The sequence below is a fragment of the Galeopterus variegatus genome, unplaced genomic scaffold (assembly GCF_000696425.1).
Source record: "Galeopterus variegatus unplaced genomic scaffold, G_variegatus-3.0.2 Scaffold3648, whole genome shotgun sequence".
NCBI lineage: Eukaryota > Metazoa > Chordata > Mammalia > Dermoptera > Cynocephalidae > Galeopterus > Galeopterus variegatus.
Window position 1 is genome coordinate 68,547 of NW_007729759.1, and position 20,058 is coordinate 88,604.

Here is a 20,058-nt window from a genome sequence, read left to right on the forward strand (position 1 = left end):
ATAAGACAAGTAAGCTTTCTTCTGATAGAGAATAACTTTTGAAATAAATCTGTGATAAACTGCAACAGTAAGAAATACATTTCGAGTATGTCATAGAACTAACTCTTGTTTATGTCTTTTTGAGATGATCAGAATTAAACAGCAGTCTCTGTGCCTAAGGACTTAAGGTTTCAGTAATATCTGTAAAGCAATAGAAAATAAAACATCAGTATTTTGTCATGTTAATTATATAACTAGAGTATCTAACACAATATTCTTGTGACATTAATAATGAATAATTTAAAAGAAGGACTTACCCAAGGCATTTTTAATTATTCGAAAATAGATTAGGAATCTGATTAGCAGTTTCCTTACCTACCGTTTGGAAGAATTATTCATCTATACCACATAGTAAGCCTTCATTGACATTCTTTTGCTATGAAATGAACAATTAGATTACATTTGATTAGAATAATTAGATATATTAGATATATATCTAAATAAGATATTTAGATATATTAGATACAACATTTAGAAATTTTGAATTCTATTCTTTTTTTAAATTTATGTGTATTTTTTTTAATAGTGCTTAAGAAAAGATGCAGAATCTCGTAGAAGAGAACTTCATATCCGAACATATGCAGTTATTCCACTGAATGATGAATGTGGGATTATTGAATGGGTAAACAACACTGCTGGCTTGAGACCTATTCTGACCAAACTATATAAGGAAAAGGGTACTAAAATTAATTTTTATGATCTAAGTATATAATATGGGTTATAATAGCTATTAACATATATAATATGTTTATAATTGTTATTAACATATACCAACATACGTTTTTTAGTATAAGCCATAGTGAAATTTCTAGATTCTATATATAGAAGTTTCTATATATGTGTGTTTTCTTTCCTTCCCTCCTTGTGTTTTTATTCCTTCCCTATCTTCATCCCAAAAGGATTTGAGGTAGCTTACAAAAATGTGTATAAAAATTTGTTTTTCACAGGTATCAGTTAGCAATTCTGAAAGTACTTTATGTATATACTAGTCTTTAATGAATAAGTAAATATATTGCAGATAATGAGAGCTACTTTTCTCACTGTCAAAGAAAGAAAAGGAAAGAGAATACTAGAACGAAACCTGAAGTGTTAGATTAGAAGAAGGGGTTCCCACTGTCTAAACCTGGTATGACTGAGCAACAAAGTAAATAATAACAGTAATTGATTATAACTCATGGAGTAAAATAGACATTAGTCTATACTGATAAAAAAGGATACTTGAGTAAATAAATAAATAGGGAAGTAGGAACAGTTCTTCCTTACAGTAGAGCTGCAATGAATAGATGTAGAAGGACTGATGGGAATAGAAAATCACCAGTTAGCAAATGCCAGAGCAATAATTGTTACAAGCAGTGATTATCAATGGATGCTAAAAATAATAGGCAAAATATGATGAGATTATTGGCAGAGTCTCAAAGTATCTTTCCATAAGATGCTTATTAATTATAATGAGAAAAATATAGTAACTTTACAGTGGAGAAACAAAAGTATAATTGGTGAGAACTCTCAAAAAATGTCAAAGTACTAAAAGACGAAGAAGTTTCCCAGATTTGATGACATTAAGGAGACATGATAAGTGAATGCAGTGTTGAATCCTGGATTGGATCCTGGCCCAGAAAAAGGGCAAGTGGGACAATTGGTGAAATTTGAATCAAGTCTGAAGGTTAGTTAATAATACAGCAATAAGAATTTCCTGGCTTAAATAATTTCACTATTGTTATAAAACATATGAACATTAAGGAAAGCTGGGCAAATAATATACGGGAACTATCTGTATCATTTATGTAATTTTTTGTAAGTCTAAAATTATTTCAAAATAAAACATTTTTTAAATGCCTGTGATGCAATATATTAAATAGATCAGGTTATCAGACTGCAGCAACTGCAGTAGAAGATAAGTGTATTAGTTTCCCAGGAGTGCCATAACAAAGTACCGTAAACTAGGTGGCTTTAAACAAAGAAATTTATTATCTCACAGTTCTGGAGGCTAGAAGTTCAAAATCAGGGTGTCAGGAGGACTATGATCTCTCTGAAAGCTCATGTTCCTTTCCTTTCTCTTAGTTTCCGGTATTCCTTGGCTTGTGGATGTATCACATCACTCTGCCTCTGTTATCACATAGTGTTCTTCCTATGTCTCTGAGTCTCTGTTTTCTCTTCTTATAAGGACAGTAGTCATTGGATTATTGAATTAAGGGCCTGCCATATCTTAAACTGATTAACTCTGCAAAGACCCTATTACCAAATGAGGTCCCATTCATAGGTACCAAGGGTTAGGACTGCAACATGTTTTTTTGAGTGATATAGTTCAATCCATAACCACAAGTAATATTGATATATTACTATATTATGGGTATTGAGCTAGGTATGTTATATACAATATTTTATTTATTATTGTTTAACAAGCCTAATTATCCCTATTTTATGGTCAGTGCCTGAGAAGTTAAGTAACACGTCCAAGTTCACATGGCTAATATGTTGCAGAATTGAAACTCAAACACACTTGAGTTGGATTTCAAGGAACTTGCTGTTGACTATTTTATTTATGAGGATGAAAAATTGTATCAGTTTTAGTTATTGCTCTTGGCTTTTTAAAAAAAATATTTTCCATCTTATGAACTCAGTTGAACAACATTTGAGGCTGAAAACCTCAAATCGTAAGCTTGTTTGTAAAACAACTGTTTCCTCAGATGATTTGTATTCTACAGGATTAGTTTAAGAATCAGTAATACTATGAGTTTTTACAGGCTAGCCTTCACATAAAATAAATCATTTCAGACCACCAATGTGGGTTTCTTAGTAATGGTTCAGTTCGGACCTATACTATATCCTGATTAACAGAGAGATCACTATAATTTTAGCGAGGGCTACAACATTTTCACACTTCAAGGGGCACCATTGACAATGTATTTATTCTTAGTCTTATATTTTGGAGTTATTTGACTCCACAATATTGGTTTTAGTTGACATTAATTTTCATTAATAAAGGGCTGGCTGGTTAGCACAGTTGGTTAGAGTGCAGCCTTATAACACCAAGATCATGGGTTTGGATCTCTGCACCAGCCAGCCACCAAAAATAATTTTTTTTCACTAGTAAGAAGCTTCACTTTGAATAAGTATTAAGGGAAGATAATGTGGTTTGTTTATTTTATTATAATATCAGATAGTAAGTTTATGTATATGTAACTGAAAATTTTCCATTTACTCTTGTTTTTGAATAACAATTTGAATCTAAGTAGACATTTACTGTTATACCTTAACAAAAAAATTTTTGGCTCTTTTAATTTTATTTTTTGAATCGAAATTGATTATACATATTTTGGGGGTTCAATATTGAGATATATTGATCAAATCATTATTACTAGCATATATATTGTTACAAATTGTAATTATTCTTTATGCCCTTGTCCAATCTCTCACTCCCTTCCTCCTCCCCCCTCTAATTACACTAGATTTCTTCTCCCCTTGTGAAAGAATAATGGTTACTCTGTTAATTTGTTGCCTAGATGATCTGTCCAATGCTGAGAGGTGTGATCAGGTCCCCCAATATTATCATAAAGCAGATGCTTCTTCTGTCACTCTGAAATGGGCTTTGTGGAGAGAGACATCCTCTTCTTTTCTTTATCTCTGCTGGCGACTCTCCTTGTGTCAATGCACTGCAGTGGTTGGCAGACCATCTGTGTGGTGGTTGTGGTGTCTAGCCGCTTTCACGGCAGCCATGGTTATTGTGGTGGGTGTGGTGGGCCACCCACTTGTAGGTGATATTTGTTGCATGCTCCTTGGTGCTGGCAGTGTGCCTGGTTGTGGGAGGGGAGTCCGGTCCCCTTCTCCATGACACGGGTCCCCAGGCAGGCCCCAAGGCACTGGCATGGTGTGCCTAGTTGTGGGAGGAGGGTCTAGTCCCGTTTCCTTGCCTCAGGTCTCCAGGCGAGCCCCAAGGCACTGGCGCGGTGTGCCCGGTTGTGAGAGTGGGGTCTGGTCCCCTTGTCCATGCCCCAGGTCGCTGGGCAGGCCCTGAGGCGCTGGTGGTGTGCCTGGGCCAGAACTAATTTTTTGTCCTTTGCTTACTTCTAAAATGAGGAAACTTCCTATGGGAACCTGTACTTGAACTGTGTGGTTGAATTAAATTGCTGCTTTGCTGCTGTTTCCCTAGGGAAGGCTTTTTGTGAAGCTCAGGGTTTAATGGTTGGCCTTATAGGTACTTTCGGCTCTCCAGAGACCTGGTGGATCTTTGTTGTATAGAATCACTGATCTGGGCCGAGTTTTTTCATCAAACTGCACTCCATGCAATTCTGCATTCCTGACCAGTCTCCTCTGAGTGGTCCTACGCTGATTGGGGGGCAGATCGGCTGTGCTTGCTGTGCCCCAGTGTTCTCCCTGTGGGCCTGTCTCCCCCACTGCCCATGCTTTAAACACTTCCCATTGGATGGGCCCTGCGCTGGTCCCTTGTGATGACTCACTGGCCTCCGAATGGCTCCCTTTTCTTACTTGTTCTGGTTTCTCGGTCCTGCATAGGTCCATGGGAACCCTATTAGTGGTCTTGCTGTCCTGGGGGCCACCAAGGCCATCTTCTCCCGTGCCGCCTCCAAGTAACTCCATCTGAAGGACACAGCTGCAGCTTCTGCCGGCTCCTGCTCCATGCGCTCATTAGCTCGAGCCTTAAAGCGGCCGTAGCCCAAAATGCTCAGAGCAGCTGATCGTGGTTTCTCTGGCCTTCATGAATTCCATAGGTCTCTCCTCTTCCCTTGAGCTCCAGCAGCCCCAGCTTGGCTGATGTTACATTTTTATAGTTGTAAATTGGTTGATTTGTGGCTGATGTTACATTTTTATAGTTGTAAATTGGTTGATTTGTGGGAGAGAGTGATGCTGGGAACCATCCATTCCACCTTCTTGACCAGAACTTCCCCCATTTTGACTCTTTTCTTACTTGGTTTGTGTTATTAATGGAAATCATTCTGCCTTGCAGGAGTGTATATGACGGGAAAGGAACTTCGCCAGTGTATGCTACCAAAGGCAGCGGCTTTGTCTGAAAAACTCAAAGTATTCCGAGAATTTCTCCTGCCCAGGCATCCTCCTGTTTTTCATGAGTGGTTTCTAAGAACATTCCCTGATCCTACATCATGGTAAGTTACCAAGAATATAATAAATTGTTATGGTTGAAATGTTTAGTATTAATATTTTGGATTTATGTTATCTCATATGACGTAAGGATATTTGATTGGCATTGTGTTTCATTTAGGTACAGTAGCAGATCAGCATATTGCCGTTCCACTGCAGTAATGTCAATGGTTGGTTATATCCTGGGGCTTGGAGACCGTCATGGTGAAAACATCCTCTTTGATTCTTTGACTGGTGAATGTGTACATGTGGATTTCAACTGTCTTTTTAATAAGGTATGTGATATGACTTCCTCTAGTTAATTGTCTGTTTTCTCCCAATTTCCTTTCTTCAACAGCTCTTCTTACTATTTATACCTATTGTTAGCAGTTATACTCAAAGCTGAGTCACATTGAGAGTTTGTTGCCTAGTTTTTATCGGTGGACTCCATAATAAAGCAACTTAGGAGGGAGAGAACTTAGAAGAGTGATATAATAAACCTAGCACTGAACTTGAAGTCTAAAATCACAGCTTCAAGTTCTGACTCAATGACTTATTAGTTATGTGAACATGGGCAGATCGGTTCATTTTACTGAGACTCAGAGAGACAGAGTAGTCTAATATGATGGTTTCCAAATCTGGCAGCATATCAGAATTATCCAAGAGTTAAAAAAAAAAAAAAAACAGATACCTAGGAAACATCCCAGGAGAATCTTATTCTGTAGGTCCAGAGTGGGGCCTGGGAATAAATTAAGGCAAGTGGACTCATCTTTAAGGCCTGCTATAATTTTCAAATGTTATGATGTTGGAGGGCAGACTGGTAGGTTAGCCCACAATTTTCTTCAACCTCATATTCTGTGGGTTGCCTTGTGCTGTCGCAGGAACTCAAGAAAGGCCATAGACCCAGTTGAGAACAAATCAGAGATAAGCTGCTGGTATAGATTAAATCATGCAAGAGAGGAATTTATGGTAGCTAATTGGAGAGTTGAAAGGCCCTGAGGAAAGGCAGGTTAGAGAATAGTAGAGAATAAACTGACTTCATTATATGACATGTTTTATTTCCTGCCTCATGGATGTGAGCATCTAATGTTTGGCAGTTTCTTTTCCCCACCTGTTTTAAAGTGAAAGTCTTAAAGAAAAGAAAAATATGAGGATATTTGTTTGTATTTCACATTATTTAAGAAAGATATTAAAGGAATTAATATGAGACTAAATATTGATTGCATAAAAATTTCTCTATAATACTATTTTTTGTACTGAATTTATTGAAAGATAAGTCCATCCATCTTCTAGATCATATTTAAGATCAAATTGTGGGTTCAGTTCCCCAAAAGCAAAGGCACTCTTTGTTTTCTGGGGGGTTTTTTTGGTTGGTTTGTTTGTTTTGACTCTTTCATGACTCTTATACTTTCATGGTATAAGCCCCTAATGTAGTTACAAATATAAATATTTTAAGGATATTTTTGTTCTTTGCTAAGAGTCTAGACATGAAGTACTAAACTCTTCAAGTAAAGACTTTAAAATTCTAACATTGTTACTTTTAATAAAATGCATTGTTTTTAAGGGAGAAACCTTTGAAGTTCCAGAAATTGTACCATTTCGCCTGACTCATAATATGGTTAATGGAATGGGTCCTATGGGAACAGAGGGTCTTTTTCGAAGAGCATGTGAAGTTACAATGAGGTTGATGAGAGATCAGAGAGAGCCTTTAATGAGGTAATCATGTATACTTTGTAAATAATTTAACAGGAACCCTGAATGTAATTATTGATCCCTAAGTATGTTTTCTTTGTATAGAAACCACTTTGCATTGGTTGAAGTAGATTTTTTAATAGCTTCAATAAGATATAATTCATATGCCATTAAAGTTACCCCTTTTAAAGTATGTATACACCTAAGTGATTTTTATTATATCCACAAGATTGTTCAACCATTACCACTATCTAATTTGAAAACATTTTCATCACCCCAAAAAGAAATCCCATAGGCACACTAGCAGTCACTCCCAGTCCTTTCCCCTCTCTGCTTTCCTGTTCCCAGCCATCCCCTTGCAACTACTAATCTACTTTGGCCTTTTGTGGCTATTTCATATAAATGGAATTTATAATATGTGGCCCTTTTTGTCTTCTTTCACTCAGCATAATGTTTCCAAGGTTTATTGTGTATCAGTACTTATTCATTTTTATTGTCAAATTATATTCTATTGTATGGATATGCTACATTTTGTTTGTCCATTCATCAGTTAATAGGCATTTAGATTGTTTTTAACTTTTATCTGTTGTGAATAGTGTGGTTGTGAACATTGTGCACAAATTTTATGTGGATATGTTTTCAGTTCTCTTGTGTATACCTAGGAGTGGAATTGCTGGGTCATGTGTTAACTCTAGGTTAACATTTTGAGGAACTTTCAGATTATTTTCCAAAGCAATTGTAATACTATATAATTCCACTAGTAATGTATGTGGCTTCCAGTTTCTCCACATCCTTACCGATGCCTATTATTGTCTGTCTTTTATTTTACCTATCATAGTGAATGTGAAGTAGTATTTCATTGTACTTTTAATTTGCATTTCCCTAATGTCCAGTGATATTGAGCATCTTTTCACATGCTTGGCCATTTGTATATATTCATTGCACAAGTGTCTATTCACATCTTTTGCCCTTTTTTTGTTTTTTGGCAGCTGGATGGTATGGAGATCTTACCCCTTGACTTTGGTGTTACAACACTACTCTAACCAACTGTGCTAGCCAGCCAGCCCATTTTTTTTGTTGTTATTTTCATTTCTTTTTCTTTGCCAGTTTTTAAGTGGGTTCTCTTTTTATGCTTGAATTGTAAGGGTTTTTTCTTCTAAGTGTTTTATAGTTTTAGCTCTTCTGTTTAGCTCTTTGTTCTATTTTCAGTTATTTTGTGTATATGGTGTGAGGTAGAGGTCCATATTCATTTGTTTGCATGTGTATATCCAGTTGTCCCAACATCATTTTTTTTTTTTTTTTTAAAGATGACTGGTAAGGGGATCTTAACCCCCGACTTGGTATTGTCAGCACCACGCCCTCCTAAGTGAGCCAACCAACCATCCCTACACAGGGATCCGAACTCATGGCCTTGGTGTTATCAGCACCTTACTCTCCCAAGTGATCCACAGGCTGGCCCTCCAACATCATTTTTTGAGAAGACTATTTTTCTAATGTAAATGTCTTGGCATTTTTGTTGAAATGGTCATTTGATTGTCAACAATTCTATTCCATCGATCTCCACGTCTAACCTTATGTCACCAACACACTGTCTTGATTTCTGTAACTTTGTAGTAAGTTTTGAAATCAGTAAGTGTGAGTGCTCCAATTTTGTTCTTCTTTTTCAAGATTGTTTGCTTATCATGGGTCCCTTGAATTTCCATGTGAGTTCAATTTATGCAAGAAGCCAGCTTGGATTTTGATAGGAATGGAATTGAATTTATAAATCAATTTGGGGAGTATTGCCATTTTAACAATATTAAGTCTTCTGATCCATTTATTTAAATCTTATTTAATTTTTCTATTTATTTGAATCATATTTAATTTTTTTCAGCAATGTTTTATAATTCTTAGCTTTAATTCTTTAATCTTTTACTCTTCAAAATAGTATTTCTACATGTTTTATTCCTCCTCGGGCGGGAGCGCCGCCACGCTTCCCAAGCGGCGCACTATCCAGTACGCCACCGGGCCAGCCCAGTATTTCTACATGTTTTATTCTTTTTGATTCTAGTCTAAATAGAATTTTTTCTTAATTTCATTTTTGGATTATTCATTGCTACTGTATAGAAATACAACTGATATTTGTATATTTCTCTTGTATTGTGCAACCTTGCAGAACTTATTTCTAATAGTGACTTATTTTAATAGTTACTTTTGTGGCTACCTTAAGATTTTTCTCTGCAACAGCAGAGCATCTGCAAATAGTTAGTTTCACTTCTTCCTTTCCAATCTCAATGCCTTTTGTTTCTTTTTTTGCCTAATTACCCTAGCTAGATGAATGTTGAATAGATGTGGTAAGAGTGGACATCCTTGTTTTGTTCCTGATCTTAAGGGTAAAGCAGTCAGTCTGTCTCCTTTAAGTGTGACTTTAGCTGTAAGAAGCAGATAAATCTTTTTTTTTTTTTTTTTTTTTTTTGAGACCGGCCGCACGGCGCTCAGCCAGTGAGCACTGTGAGCACACCAGTCATCCCTATATAGGATCTGACCCCGCGGCGGGAGTGCTGCTGCACTCCCAGCACCGCACTCTCCCGAGTGCGCCACGGGCTCGGCCCAGAAGCAGATAAATCTTAAATAGACTTTTTAAGCTCATTTATTCATCTTCTGTATTTAGAAACTGTCTATGAGACATTATGGTAGAATACACTGGTTAGGTAGACCTATTCAAAGGCAAATTCTCTAAAAGAGGAAGTATATCATCTTGTAAAACACTTACCAGGATCTCCTTTGTTAGTCTGGGGAAGTAAGGAAATAATTTCTGGAAATAATAGCTGAGACCTTAACGAAAAATATAGTTGAATAGACAAAGGAGAACAGAGTGTTTTGAGTGATAGAATTATCAAGGCGAGTGAACGCATGGCAATACTATATTCTAGAGAGTTTACTTCAAGGAGGTGGTGCTAAGAAATGGTGCTAGACAGATGATCAGTGGCTACATTATGAAGGGCCCACATGAGGCCTGTTTTCACATTTGCACTTTTCCTGAGAGCAACCATAAGTCATTGGAGTTTTAAGAAGGAATTTTTAAAAGAGGAAGTGAAAATCTGACTTGCACTGCTGAAAAATTAGGGTTCCAGTTTGGGCTAACGGTCAGAAAACTAGTTAGAGGACTACTGTAGTAACCCAGGAAAAAATGGTGTCCCAGGTGGTATTGTGGTGGTAGAGATGGGGATGAGTAGAGAGATTCTAAAGATATTTGGGAGGTAGAATTGGATGTGAGAAGAAGAGGAGGCAAGGATGATTCCTCGATTTTTGCCTAGAATAAACGGGCAAATGATGTTTTTTACTGATTTGGGGAATACAGGTAAAATAGTTGGGAAAAGGTAATGAATTTCAATTTGGAAATTTTGAGTTTAAGATGTCTAGAGCACAGAAGAATTCTGGGCCAGGTCTGTACGGTAACTATATGTATTATACAGACACTGAAGACATGGCAGGGGATAAAATTCATTTATTCAGTAAATAAACTTACCAGTTCACAGTATACATTGAGAGTTGGCACACAGACCTCTTCTTACTCCACTCACCAAAAACACCTCTGACTCTTCTCTATCTTGCCTCTTCTCTTCCTACCCTTCCCATCCCTTCACACCAAAACAATAATTTCATATATCTTTCTGAAAAGGTAGTAATGTGTATTGCGAGAGTATAACCATTGGTTTCTCATCCTTCTCCACTCACCAAAAACACCTCTGACTCTTCTCTATCTTGCCTCTTCTCTTCCTACCCTTCCCTTCCCTTCACACCAAAACAATAATTTCATATATCTTTCTGAAAAGGTAGTAATGTGTATTGCGAGAGTATAACCATTGGTTTCTCATCCTTCGCTTATTTTTAAGTGTTGATTTTAGCAAGATTTATTTTTGCAAAGATAACACTGCATTATTACCATAATACTTGTTTCAACTTCAGTGTCTTAAAGACTTTTATACATGATCCTCTTGTGGAGTGGAGTAAACCAGTGAAAGGGCATTCCAAAGCACCACTAAATGAAACTGGTGAAGTTGTCAATGAAAAGGTTAGTATGATATGAGCTGATAATATATATCTCTGCAAATGAGAACTGATTCTAAGTATTGTCAGCAACTTACTATTGATTACTTTGAAATCTAGTTCTCTATTATGACAGGGCCTAAGTTTTTTTTATTGTCATTGCTAATATTAACATTATTAGCATTTATATAATAAAACAGAGTTCAAGGCACACTTGTTTAACCATAGACAATTCACAATTATGAGATACAGTGGGAAAAGCTTGAGCACAAATTGCTTGAACTTACATAGCAGCAGATCTGAGTTTTAATATGGTGATAACCGTGTGCCACTGTTAGCAATGGCACAATTGCAATTCACTACTTACTAAAATTAGTGGAAGTCTCCAAGTTTGCAGATAATTATCTTTTAATAAATTAGAACAGATTGGGGATTATTTTCCTCATAACATCATTCTCACTTTTGCATTCTGATATGCTTTCTTAAGAGAGAAATATATAGAATTCCAAGTGGCTCACTTAGAATTCACATTTGCATGTATTAACTTAATGTAAATATTAGGCATTAAAGCATTGTTGCTATTATTAGAATAGTCATTCAAATGTTTAAGTCCTAAAGTATTTTTCTGTATTTGCTCCTATGAGAGGGTAATTAATCAGTAAAATGGTGTTAACATTCACTAAATATCAAGAAAAGTAGTAATTCCAAGTTATCAACACACACATATTATTGGATCCTTAGCCCTAATGATTTTCATTTTTTCTTTTCAGGCCAAGACCCATGTTCTTGACATCGAGCAGAGACTACAAGGTGTAATCAAGACCCGAAATAGAGTTACAGGATTGCCATTATCTATTGAAGGACATGTACATTACCTTATACAAGAAGCTACTGACGAAAACTTATTATGCCAGATGTACCTTGGTTGGACCCCATATATGTGAAATGAAATTATTTCAAAGAATATGTTTACAACTTAAAATTGATGCATTTGATATTAATCGGTGGTTGTATCTATTCAACTCTAAAGTACAACATAAGTTTCATTATGTTCTCAGAGCAACTGGTATTTCTCTCCCTGATTGTATTTAAAATAATATATGTTCAGTTTTTAAGAAATAAATTGCTTTTTTAATACATACTATGTATTCTAAAAATGGAACATTATTTGTTCTTATGGTCAATAAAATGTATTTGCAAGAAATAAGGCAGGCTTATTTCACTTGACAACTTTCATTGATTTCCTTTTGAAAGTACTAGCTAACATAAGGATTTATTTTAACAAAATTATATCAGATAAATACTGTGGGCAAGGCACTGTGCTAGACTTGTGCACAGAGCTACCTCCTTTTCTCTCCAGGTGATAGTCTTGTAAGAGAGAGACGTAAAAATAAATAGCACACCATTAAGTTCACTAAATAAAACTGTTCTGGTATGTTTGAAAGTGTAATAGGGAAAAAGCATAAGCCAAGAAGCATGAATATGAGAACTAAATAAATATTCTGTAATTTTAAAGATGCTGCCATATTATAGGTGTACAAAATTACAGAATCCAGTGGTCATGGAAGACACAGCAATACTTAAAATTCCATGAAATTTTAAAATCTAAAAATTTTAATTGTTTAAGGTTTTCCCCTAAACTTTCTTGCAGAAGATTTATGATGAATGAAAATAATTACAAAGTAATTACATTATTACATTCAAATAAATGGAAATTTCTCCAATTTAAAAGATAATTTGACTTGAATTCCCTTGATATTCTGGTTTTTTGTACAGTTCTTAAGTGTGCTGGGGAAAATCATAACCAGAGGCATGAATGTGAAAATTAAAACATTATATATGTGGGGAAAATAGAATGGTTGGGTCAGGCTCCCTCAACTCAGGTCTGGTTGGGGGTTGTGCAGCACGTTCTTAATTCTTTGTAAACAAGTTATGTGTGAGTGGAGTTAGTGGCATGTGCACCAATGTATCTTTTTAGGTTTGTTGCTATTGTGTGTTCTTGAGTTTGTGAAGCAGAGCTGGCAGGCAGAGAGCTCGTGTCTAAAAATAGAGCATAGCTACTCAGTTTTTTCTTTGGACCTTGCCAGTAGCAGTTGAGTTTCTGAGTTTCTCTGTGGACTGCTTAGCTCATAGTGTTGTGTGTGCTAAATAAAGACTATTCCTACTTCAGCCAAGGCTCCAAGGACCTTTTTGCCAGTTACCTAGCTCACAGACCTGCATGTGAAGGGTTTGTGAGTGGGCCAAGGATCTGTGAGCTCCAGATCCCAGCTCTACCTCCACAATATAATTTCCTATCGAGGGCCTAATGTTAACAGTTAAGGGCTGGAGAGGGGGGAGTAGTTGGAGATTTTTTAACAAATAATTTGGAAAATAACGTTTTCATTTTTATTTATTTTGGCGGCTAGCCGGTGCGGGAAAAGAAACTACAGTAGCCTCACATTCCTCAGAGAAAATAACTCCGCCTCGCAAAACAAAGCCAGATAAATCAGCAGACCTTTCCAAATCTGTGTTGAAACACACTAACAATCACAGGAGACAGAGCAGCCAGGACAAAACTCAGTGTCTAGCACTCTCCAGCAGTCTCGTGAGGTTTTCATACCACTTGCACTTCACTTACAAAGCTCAGGCTGACCACCCGGCATGCTCCGAACCAAATCGAACGCAGGCCTGCGAACCTCGTGTGAGCCGTGACCGACAACCCCCGCGAGCACGACGAAGCCGGCGGAAGGTGGGATTAAGTCCCGCCCCCGGGACGCGGACGCGGCCTCTCCTGCCGCTCTAGGCCGGCGGCTGCTCTCTGTGGTAGGGCGGGAAATGTGTTGTCATCGGCAGAGCGACGTCCGGAGGCTGCGGCTGAGGCCCCGGCGGGGCGTTTGGTTTCGGTTTCCCCCTGACAGGAATTACTGTTGACGGTCGAAATGGGAGTCCCCAAGTTTTACCGATGGATCTCGGAGCGATATCCCTGCCTCAGCGAAGTGGTGAAAGAGCATCAGGTGGGTGAGCGACAGGCTCCGAAGGCCGAGAGCCCGGGGCTCCGCGGCCCTCACTCCACCTGGACGGGGGCTTCCCAGCCTCCACTTTGTGCTTGTCCGCGGAGGAGCTGCGGGAGGGGGCAGTAGGCTTGAGGACGCCGGCAGGGTCTGCGCGGAGGCACAGCCGCGGGCTGCGTTTCCCTGCGCCGAGGCGCCGCGGTGACGGCAGGTCTGACAGCGCCCCTGCCTCGCCAGGGCCTTGCGCGACTCCGAATTCAGGCCTGGGAAGGATCGCTGTTCTTGAGTTCTTCGCTGCACGCCCCGGGGTGCGCAAGTCGTCATTTTCCTTATAGCGTCCGCGCGCAGCTGGAGTCCGTGTCCCCTTAGGCACCCCCATCCCACCCAAGGCGCCTGGCCCACGTACAGTGACAGCGCCTCCTCAGCTGATTCACCTCGTTTGCTTTCCCTCATCAGGAATTGCACCCTCCCCACCCCCAACGCCCGGACTTCTTGACGTAGCTAATGGTTCATATTTATAATGCCTTTTGTTCTTCGTCTTCTGTTATCCAATGGACAGCACCAATCCCCTATTGCCAAACACACACACACACACACACACACACCCCACTGGGGGAGGCGGCGCGTTATTTGGAAGCTTCCGTGTGTGTGTGTGTGTGTGTGTGTGTGTGTGTGTGTGTGTGTGTGTGAGAGAGAGAGAGAGAGAGAGAGAGAGAGAGAGAGAGAGAGAGAGAGAGAAACAAACGAATTGTTACAGCATAAATATACTACTACTAATATTGGGTATATGATGACCCCAGGGCCACGTTTACGTGTAGATTTGTTTAGTGTAGGTTATATATTGGAACTGTGGAAAGAGAAGAGAAAGCAGTCGTCTATTAGGTAAACTAAACTTTGGATGAGACTTTAGTGTTTGACGAATTTGATAGATCTCTTGTCCATTTTATGTTTTACAGGCAAAAAAACTCCATTTCGAAATTTGTATAGCTGATTTAAGTGGTATTGTGGGAGTGTTAACAGTGGGGGGGGGGAATCCGGTGGACACCATCAAGCTATTAAGTGATGGTTTAATCTTCTAAAAATACTCGTAAGCATAAAGGTAGAGTTATACTTCTGGAAAGGATTATTTTGTTGCTGGATTCCAATCAGATTTAGTATATGAGAAGAAGCTTACAAAAAATTCCAAAATGGTAGCTTATCTTTAATATTTGAAACATAGGTTTAGTTAGATTTAGGGAGGGGTTTACTTTCAAGGAGAAAGGTACCAGTACATTGTGGAAATGGAGACAACTAGCTGGCTTTTCCTGGATCCTTCAATCAACAAATATTTGATTACCTGCCATGCATCAGTCACTTTATTTCTACAGTGAAAAAATAATGTGATTGTTATTCAGAATTGACTTGATAATGCACAGTTATCAAGTTCAGTAATATTTTTATTCTGTGCTCTTTGGCACAGAGTTTGGTTTGGTGAACATATCTCAGATTCTATCTATCCTGAGGAATTTTGTTACTGAGGAACGAAAATAATCTCTTTAAGGCAATTTTATGACATAACACTAAGGATAGGTTTTGAGAAAGTTTTACTGTAGATAGAAACTGGGAGTAGGGTTATTTTAAAATTCCACAGGAAGTAAACTATGAAACTTGATTTATTAAGGTGATGTCTTTCAAAAATGTTCCATTAAAAAGAGACAAAAGGGCTATCAGCTACTCTGTCAAGCAGTACTGGATAGTAGTGCCCAAATAAGTCAGTGATTCAAAAGCTAGTCCTGGGGGAAGGGATTAGAAGGAGTGGGTTCTGGGAAGACAGTGATGGTGGTGGTGGCAGCAGCACAGTTTGTCAGTCTCTCTGAATCCATAGAAACAGAAAGAGAAACTAGACAGCAAAATTTTAAAATCCACAGAACAATTACAACAAACCATGTGACATGGTATTCCTATGAGCTCCAAAATACAACTAGGTAAGGAAAAACTACCAACAACCTCCAGATTCAATCAGTTTTGGCATCTGTGTGAGAGGAGAAAGGAAGCAATGGGGTAACATCCAGTGAATCTGAGAACAGAACTCTGGAACAGCCCACGGGTATTCACTAAGACTGTGCTGGCCACTTAACAAGCAGTAGCTGAAAATGAGGGTTTTTATTCTCTTCAATATTGACTGAGTGAAGGGTCTACCATCAGAAAGACAAAATGGGCAGGAGCAATCTACCTCCTCTGAACTCTCAAAACTGATTTACCAAAGGTGCCATTCTAGGGCAGAGCCAACCCTAAGGAGAAACTGCTGCGAGTGGAATTAAATTTTATCATGAAAGGAACAATAGAGATGAGAAAAGAGAAGGAAGAGGTCTAGGTAAAAGTGAGAGAGAGTTTGAGTCAAGAAATCTTAGAAAACAAGCAAGCAAACCATTATTTTTTAACACTACCCAAAAACAGCAGAAAAGGGAGCTTTCTGAAGTTAAAGCCTTCTATTCATTCTAAACACTGAAGGAAATTGACATAAAAATGAGCAAGAGAAAAGCATTGACGTAAATTGCATACAAAGTTATTATAGGGAAACAAGGGAACAAAATAACATCCATTCAGAAAGTAACAACTTGCAGTAAAGACATGCACACAAAACATACCAAAACTATAACCTGCTATTTCAGAATGAGTTAAAAGGCACTAAGGAAATGATGTAACACATTAAAGAACAACAGTATCAATTATGAAAACTCAGGCATGAGATGACAGACCTAGAGAAAATTAGAAATAAGTAGAAAAAATCATTTCAGAAATGAAGGCTAAAATAGAAGCAAGGCAAGAGCAAGTGATGTTATAAAGGTGGGGGGGAGTAGAAAGTAGAAAGAAGAGGAAATTTTTTTTTTCAGAAATGAAGGCTAAAATAGAAGCAAGGCAAGAGCAAGTGATGTTATAAAGGTGGGGGAGAGTAGAAAGTAGAAGAGGAAATTTTTTAAAAAGAAAAGATAAAAGGGATTCAAGAGAAAGTGATAAATGAGAAAGATAGGTAAAGATGACAAATAATAGGGGTTCCTGAAAAAGAAAACCAAAGCAACATAGCAGAACAAATAGTAAAACTATTATTTTTTTAAAACTTGACTAAAATTTTTTTAAAAAATTGAAACTGCATATTAAAAGAATACACCATATACTTGAGAATATTTATTCAGATGATCAATACCAAGATATAGTCTAGTAAAATTACTGGACTTTAAAGAAAAAGAAAAGGACCACTTACTGGCTTCACTTTAGGGTCCCCAAATTGGGAACCACATGTTCCCCCTCTGTTAGTGTCTTTCTAATGTTACTGGATTGTAAAGCTATCCTCGTTTTGTCTCTTTTTTTCCCCCATGTGTTCCCCCTCTGTTAGAGCCTCTAAAAAAAGAGACAAAACGAGGATAGCTTTATAATCCTGAAATTTTGTTTGTAAGCAGATTGTTCTATTTCATTGGAGATAAGTTGCTGGTTTTGTTTTAGAGTCAATTAGCACCATCAATGGAGAAGAAAGAGAAGGACAATTCCAGGGACTTTTTTTTCAAATAATAATCATTTCTACTCCAGCACCAACTCATCCTTTACATATCTTCAGAGCTTGGAGCTAACAACTTATAAGGATCTGAGATCAGGTACAACAGTTTCAACTTCTGATGGAGTATTCTGGGTTTGTTCCAGGCTATCTTATTTTATCCATCAATTCAAACCCATGTACTTCCTTCTAGAAATCAGTGGTTGGCTGATACCTTCCATTCTCCGGCTTTTTTCCTGTGGAGAAGAGAGACATATACGTGTAAAATCCTTTTTTGTTATAGGGTTTTGGGAAAGGAGAGAAGGTGAACACATATTCTTGATCTGACTTTACAAAACAAAGGTCATACAACTAAGATTATAAAGTCTTGGAGCATGTGAAGTTCTCTTCATAATTATAATCCAGAACCATGCCATTAAAATAGCTATGATTTGTAAGGCACTTGCCATGTACCTGATACTGTTTTAAGTGCTTTATATGCATTCTTATTTAATTATAGAAATCCTATTATTATTTTCTCCATTTTGTAGCTGAAAAAATCAAGTCACAAAAAGATTGAATAACCCAGAATGATTATATAGCCAGTGAAGTAACTGTTGGAGCTGAATTTGAAACAAAGCAAAATTGCTCTAGAGCAGTTTTTGTTTTGTTTAGTTATTGATCCTCCTCTAAAAGCTCTTTAGACTTGTTTTTTCCTAATTACTCCCCCAACTCCATGGAATTTTAATGCCACAAACATATTGTATATCAGTTTATGTACTGTGGCGTTTTATTGTGTTAAACCCCCCTACACACACACACTCACACACACACACACACACACACAATTTTGGCTCCCTTGGGAGTGATGTTACTATTGATAATACATGTTCTTCAGCCTGCACTTTTTTAAAAATTGTGGTAAAAGATATGTATAACAGAATTTTATTCTCTTAACCATTTTTAAGTGTACAGTTCAGTAGTGTTAAGTGCATTCACATCGTTGTGCTAAGCCTACACTTTTGAAACTAGTCTTCTAAACATTATGTTAAAAATGCTTCTTGGTTATGAAAACCTAAACATTCAAATATGAGAAACACAAGCTGTCATTTCCATTTTAAGGTGTTTGCTGTTGTGTAGGGAGCTTATCTTATTTTTTACTGTATTCACTGTATTACTATATGTACTGTATTTCCCAGCCCCTAGCATGACATGTGGCACATAATGGGTATTTAATAAATATTTATTGAGCAAATTAATTTGTTAACTATAGCATGTTATGTAATATACAAAGTATAATATATAGAAATATTATATATTAAGATATACATAGTGTATTGGTATGTTTTATTTATTTATTTGTTTGTTTATATTTTTTTCTTTTTCTTTGTCTTTTTAAAAGATGACCGGTAAGGGGATCTTAACCCTTCACTTGGTGTTGTCAGCACCACGCTCTCCCAAGTAAACTAACTGGCCATCTCTATATAGGGAGCCAAACCCGTGGTTTTGGTGTTATCAGCACCACACTTTCCCAAGTGAGCCACGGGCCGGCCCCTATATTGGTATGTTTTAAAACATAGTATATATATTTTTAAATGAAGCAACAAATTCTAGGGATTGTTTTAAATGAATAGGATTAAAGAACTGGAAAAGAATTGTTGACAGCTCTTTTAATTCGTCAGTAAAATATTTATGTTTGTCTTTATGGAGAAGGCATTTTGCAACAACACTAAGCAGGATACAAAGTTAAACTAACAAAAAGGAACTAATGTTTTGAGAAGATTAGATACTAAGATATTAACACTCAACCACAATTTAAAACAGCATAAGTATGTATTCCAAGTGATTGGTATAGGCTAGATGAGCTATCCTATTCAATGAAGGGAAAGCTTTATTTCTTAATTTATTTGTTAAATACTTTTGACTTGCTACTTAGTGTCAGGCAGTGTGCTGAGGGTTCTAAACACAACCAAATCAGAAACATTGCTTTGAGGAACTTTCTGTTCAGCAGGGGAGGACAGACACATATGCTTGAACATTCAGCATCTAACAATGTGCCAGGCACTCTTCTATGCATTGGGAACAAGAAATTAAGATATGATTCCTGCCCTCGATGCTAACTCTGAAAGCAGATTTGAAAATCAGAAATATCAAAAGGTAACATTCATAAAATGCTTAGTTGTTTTATTAAGTGGAATGAGAGAGGTATGTACAAGATATGGCAGAAGGAAGGGGGTGTCTCTTATTTACCCTTAGGTTAGTAAGAGAAGGCTTCCAGACAAAGATGCTTGAGTCGGATCTTGAAGGATGAATCAAAATCCAGAAAGTCAGTGAAAGAGAGGAGCAGGATGGAGAGAAAAGCATTTCAGGAAGTAGGAACAGCACTTGTAAAGTCACAGAGGTTTGAAACAGACGAACATATTTAGGGCTCTCCAAGTAATCGGCTATAGTTAGCTTGTAGGGTCTATGTGCGAAACAGGAAAGATAAGAGCCAAATCATGCAGGATCTTTTATGGTATTAGGAATTTGTAGTATCCTATGGGTTTAAATAAGGAAGCAACACTATCAGATTATATTTTAGAAAAATGGGTAACCTTTGGTGAAAGATAAAACTGGAAACAAGCAATCTAGTGGGAAAACTGAGGGTCTGAACCAATTCAGGAGATGAGGGGATGGAGAAGAAGATGAGATTGCCTAAGACAATGC

The 20,058-nt window shown here is 37.5% G+C and overlaps 2 protein-coding genes across 2 annotated transcripts in view; both read left to right on the forward strand.

Moving 5' to 3' along the window:
* LOC103601244 (serine/threonine-protein kinase ATR) overlaps positions 1 to 12,061 on the forward strand; it is a gene marked incomplete at its 5' end in the record, with an annotated part of 79,908 nt that extends 67,847 nt beyond the window's left edge. Inside the window, 6 exons of the mRNA XM_008585627.1 lie at positions 566 to 716; positions 5,003 to 5,159; positions 5,276 to 5,429; positions 6,698 to 6,849; positions 10,774 to 10,879; positions 11,625 to 12,061. Of these exons, the coding sequence (XP_008583849.1) occupies positions 566 to 716; positions 5,003 to 5,159; positions 5,276 to 5,429; positions 6,698 to 6,849; positions 10,774 to 10,879; positions 11,625 to 11,798 (894 nt within the window). The remainder of the gene's footprint in view (positions 1 to 565; positions 717 to 5,002; positions 5,160 to 5,275; positions 5,430 to 6,697; positions 6,850 to 10,773; positions 10,880 to 11,624) is intronic.
* A 1,031-nt stretch (positions 12,062 to 13,092) lies between these two features.
* XRN1 (5'-3' exoribonuclease 1) overlaps positions 13,093 to 20,058 on the forward strand; it is a 137,081-nt gene continuing 130,115 nt past the window's right edge. The window contains exon 1 of the mRNA XM_008585628.1: positions 13,093 to 13,847. Coding sequence (XP_008583850.1) covers positions 13,773 to 13,847 — 75 coding nt within the window. The 5' untranslated portion in view covers positions 13,093 to 13,772. The remainder of the gene's footprint in view (positions 13,848 to 20,058) is intronic.